Genomic DNA, 5,251 nt, shown 5'->3' on the forward strand with positions numbered 1-5,251 from the left:
TAATCTGATTTAACAACAAGGATGTGTAGTTAAGACATTATTCTACTCTGGTATTGCATGACTGTGAAGTTATGATGACTAAACTCATAGAGACCTTTATTTTAATGATGTTTATCTATTTAATTATTCATTTGCTATTTTTAGACAGTCTTTCCAGTTAGTTAATATTTTACCCCAATGACTATATAGATAGCTGAGACTATTATGCATTATTTACAAATTTGTATTCTTCTATAATTAAAATTTATTTAAAAACTTTCAAGATGAAAACTAAAGGCAATAAAATTTCCTGTCCCCATGTTAATACTGTTATCAAGCAAAAATGTCTTAGGTGCTTCTCCAGGATGTCTACTCCAAGGAGATAAGACTGAACCAATGAAACAGATTACTTATCAAAACTAATAGCTTGCTCATCAAGAACTATATCAAGACTCTTTTTGCTGCGCTCACCAATCTAAAGGCATTTCATTAGCAACCTCCACAATCCTAATCAGCTTCCCATCTGGCAAGACTTGTCTTTTTATCCTCATTATTCACCCATTTTGAGACACTACTAAGATGGTCAGAGTGAGGTTTTCCCTTACAGCAAGAGATCTAATAAATTTAGTTATAACTGATCAAGAGGCATTTCTGGGGGTCTTTGGAAGAGTTTCCATATACATTTCACCCAGTTTCACCAATTGTGAATGTTTGCTACACTTACTTTATAAATTTCTCTCTTTTGACTTTTTTTTCTGAACCATGTGAGGTAAATTCCAGATTTAGTTCTTAATGCTTCAGTGTATATTTTCTAAGAACCAGGACAGTCTCTTACACAACAGCACATTTTTTAAAATCAGGAAATTTGGCATTATAGAATACTATGATTCAATGTACACTCTATATTATAAATCTGTCTACAGCAAATTTAAACCTTCAGCAGTACTACAGTGTAACGGACATCTGTTAAATTAGAAGGGTCTGTGTTCCTATTCTACTAATGAGCTAATAAGCCTGCAGCTGTGTGTGTATAAACCTCTATTTATTAGCTCTATCTCTATATCCATATCTAGATCAACATAATGCATATACAAACATATACTATATTTGTATGTGGTGTGTGTGTGTGTGTAGGTTTTAAAGAGTTCCTGCTTCTGAGTCAGAGACAAAGAGATTTTATTTCTCATTGCAAAATCAGCAGCTAGAGCAACAGCTTGCACCAGTTCCCCAAGCCCCAATCTTGACAGCATAACGTGGTAAGGAACAGATTGTACCTGTATACGTGGTGAAATGCATTTCAGAAGAATGACCCCAAAATTAGGAAAACTTCTGGCTACATCCTCTTCTCCAGAGAGAGAAAGAGAAGCTTTATCATTATTCTGGAATTTATTTGGAGAAAGAAAAGTCTATATCTTTATTTCCTACATCAGTGAAGGCATAAATTAGTTACATTGTTTGCAGGATAAAATAACTTCTTAAAGTGAATAGATCACACCTCTTTCTAGATATTTCCAAATAAATGCTTTCATAGAGAAAAACTATGAATTACAGCAGTGGCATTTCAGAGTTTCTATATCCAAGGAATGTAGGAATGGTAATACTATTAGAAAAGAGACTAGGGGTGCCTGGCTGGCTCAGTGGATGGAGCATGTGACTCTTGCTCTCAGGATTGTGAATTCAAGCCCCACATTGGATGAAGAGATTACTTAAAAATAAAATCTTAAAAAAATTAAGAAAAGAAAAGAAATGAGGAAAGGAAAGGAAAAGAGCCTTAAGATGCTGGTCTTGATAAAACATGTTTCTAAAACACTACTCTATGTACTTAGATTGTGAGGACTTTGTGGCCTGATAAAATTTATAGAGGGAATGTCTTCTTTTTTTGCCTTTCACAACCTCTAAACGAGAGCAAACTAACAGCTTAGTTTAAATTTGAGCAAAAGGAATTATTAAACTACTACGAAATTTATAGGCCTGGTTGACAAATACAAGTTATTTTAATCAACTTTCTCAGTTCTCTAAACATCATTGCTCTAAATCAACTAAAGTGAATAATGTGGCAGTTTATTATTAAAATTCATTGTTAAACATCTCTGTTGAAAAACAAAAAAGCAAAGACTTCAAATGTAAATAACAAGTTTATTCAAACTGTAACTCACTGAGTAAACTCGGTACTGATTCCCAGTAGTTGCAAGATATTTTCCTTTAATACGTAAAAAAGCCCTTTTCATAATAAACATACAAGTACCTCCCATATCCTCTGTTTATATAAATATTTTTCTTTTTGTTAGAGGAGGCCACAATAATAAAACTACAAGTGTGAGGGTGTTTTTTTTTTAAATGTTGATTCAATAAATATCTAAATAAATTTAAAATAGACTTTTGGGAAAATGAGAAAAGATACCCAAAGGTGAGAGGTAACTAAATATGAAAGGTTAAATGAAGAGATCAATGAAAAGAGAAATATTGGGATCTCTTTTAGACAATCAAGAGACAATCTTCAGAAACCATAAAAAGAGACTTGATGCCCTAGGAATAAATAAGCCAGGAAAAACAACAACAAACCAACAAACAAAAACACTGGAGGTTTTGAACTAAGATAAACATATGCATGAACAAGGTCTTAGGTGGCCAGAGGCAGGTCAGCTCCAAGATTGAAATAGAAAGAATCTACTTGAATTAGTAATGTAAACAGAAAGTATCTGCAGAAGGAAAAATGACAGTTAAAAGAAGATTGGGTAGAGAGTGTATATATGTGTGTGAGAATGTGCTGTTTGTGTGGTGTATTACTTTCCTAGGACTACCATAACAAACTACCACAAACTAGATGCTGCAAAACAGCAGAAATTTATTGTCTCACAGGACATAGTTATGGACTTTTAGCCACAGTGTCCTGTGATGTCAGAAAGGCCATCTTCTCTCTAAACTTATATGGGAGGATCCTTCCTTGTCTCTTCATAATTTCTGATGGATTGCATGCAATCCTCAGCATCCTTTTGTTTGTAGCTGCGTAATTTCAATCCTCTATGCTTTAATTGTTATATGATATTCCCCCCTCATGTGTCTGTTTCTCCTCCTTTCTGCTTAGAAGGACACCAAAGTCATAGGGTTAAGCACCCACCCTAGTCAGGTATGACTTCATCTTTATTTATATCTTCCACAACCCTATTTCTAAATAACATCGCATTTTGAAGTACTAGGAATTAAGGCTTTAACATATCTTTTTTGGGGGACACAATGAAACCTATAACATATAGGAAAGTAATATCCATTGATGAAGGGTCCCATGTTCTTCCAGTTGCCACCATCAAAACATTCTCATGAAAAGATCTTGATATTAGTAATTAGATATATAAATTTAGGGAAGTGTGTATCAATTAGCATTTTGAAAATGAACTAATCCCATATCTGATAATTTTGTCCTATGAGGCATCCCAAGTGGTGTTAATATACAAAGATATTCAATGCAACATTACATGTGTTAACCAAAAAATAAATGTACATTAAGTACAATTGTTAAATACATTATAGGAATTACTGATATAATGAAATATTTTGTAATTATTAAAATGGCACAAAAAGTTATCATAAAAACAATTTTTATGATATAATGTTAAGTGAAAAAAAGATAAAAATTATGAGAAAATTATGTACACAATGTAATCCTATAGTTAAAACTTAAACGATGAATGGAAAGAAATATGCCAAAATGTTAACAGTGGCTATTTTGAGAGGGTATAGAATACTGAATAACTTTTGTACTTTTCTCCATTTTATTAATTTCAATGAAAAGAATAAGATGTTGATAGGAGAGAAAATATAAAATAAATATTTGGTGGTTAAAATACATAGTTCATTTGTTTCTGCTAGTGAATCCATTGATTTAATCTTTAATCTTAAAAATCTTAGAAAGATTTTTATTATTTTTTTTCCCATTGAGGCATTTTATTTGCAAGTATGTATTACATCCCTAGAAAAAGAATCCTGGGATTTTCCCTCCTGTGTGTTTTCATCTTGCTTCTTCGTGGTCCCTGACGCCGTCTGAGGTTGTCAGTACAATGAAACCAAACTGGCGGGACGGGAGCAGGTTATTCTGCCATTTTTCTAGATCTTTCAGTCGTACATCAAATCTGGGACTGATCACTCCACACTTGTTTAACCTGCCCATGAGGTTCACAACAATCTTCCTCGCTCTGTGATCATCAATGGTTTCAAATTCGCCAATGTAACCATGTTTCATCATCATCACAGTGAGAAACCGGAGGATGACTTTGGAGTACGGCCTTATAAGAACCTGGCATTTGCCTCTCTTCTCAGCATTGTTAATGCTCTTGAGAGCATCTGCCAGGACATTCATGCGCACCATTATGGTGGCACAGAAGGATGTTAGAAAGAGCCTTAAAAAGATTTTTAAAACTTTAGACAGATCTGGATGTTGCAGTTGTCTTTTCTTACACCTCTAATGAAGTCTTATCACTTACCACAGAACAAAAAGCCAGTTAAAGCCTATTATTCTTGAATTGGTTGAAAGAGTTTGCTTAATAACCAGTTACCTGGAACATCTCAGAAAAATTAATGACTTCCTAAGTGAAAAACTGTCTGAGGAATAATTATGTCTAAATGTGTCTGGATATGAACACCAAAAGAATGGTAACAGAATTACATTATTTTTTACAAAATATTTACTCCCTATCATTCTACCATTCAAATCACTAGACAGATACATTAAATTGAGGTTGTATGTGTATATTGAAAGCATATTTATTTTATAACTGAAATTAAACAATAAATATTATATATTACATATCCAGGCTATCTATACATATCATATAAATCTAGATATAGTTTATTCATTCAAAAAATTTGTTAACAATATTGATGAACATAAAATAGTGTTAATATGAAAGTAGCAGTCCTTTGTCTCATTCTTATCTAATATGTAAATTTATTCCCTGGACATGACCATTTTTAATTTTCTAGATATATTTTCATGCATTTTTATTTTTCTGTTACTTGATTTTGAATTTAGATTTTAGACATTAGTCATTGACTTCTTATTATTAATGGTAATTGAGGGTTTTGGCTCACTTTTTTTTAACTAATTAATTTATTTTAATTTATTTTAATTTATTTTTTTCTTTACAAATTTTTATTTAAATTCTAGTTAGTGTAATATTGGTTTCAGGAGTAGAATTTACTGATTCATCACTTACATATAACACCCTGTGCTCATCACAAGAGCCCTCCTTAATACCCATTGCCCATTTAGCCCATC

General features: G+C 32.5%; 1 protein-coding gene across 1 annotated transcript; it reads right to left on the bottom strand.

Annotated features, from left to right (window-relative positions):
- Positions 1-3,985: 3,985 nt before the first annotated feature.
- Positions 3,986-4,342, bottom strand: LOC113914846 (40S ribosomal protein S15a-like). Its single transcript, XM_035723066.1, has one exon. The coding sequence runs from the start codon at positions 4,340-4,342 to the stop codon at positions 3,986-3,988; it is 357 nt and encodes a 118-aa protein (XP_035578959.1).
- Positions 4,343-5,251: the final 909 nt, after the last annotated feature.

Source organism: Zalophus californianus, chromosome 11 (genome assembly GCF_009762305.2).
Source record: "Zalophus californianus isolate mZalCal1 chromosome 11, mZalCal1.pri.v2, whole genome shotgun sequence".
NCBI classification, from domain to species: domain Eukaryota; kingdom Metazoa; phylum Chordata; class Mammalia; order Carnivora; family Otariidae; genus Zalophus; species Zalophus californianus.

Excerpts from the sequence above, each read along its gene's own strand:
- LOC113914846 (XM_035723066.1), bottom strand. The coding sequence starts at position 4,342 with ATGGTGCGCATGAATGTCCTGGCAGATGCTCTCAAGAGCATTAACAAT.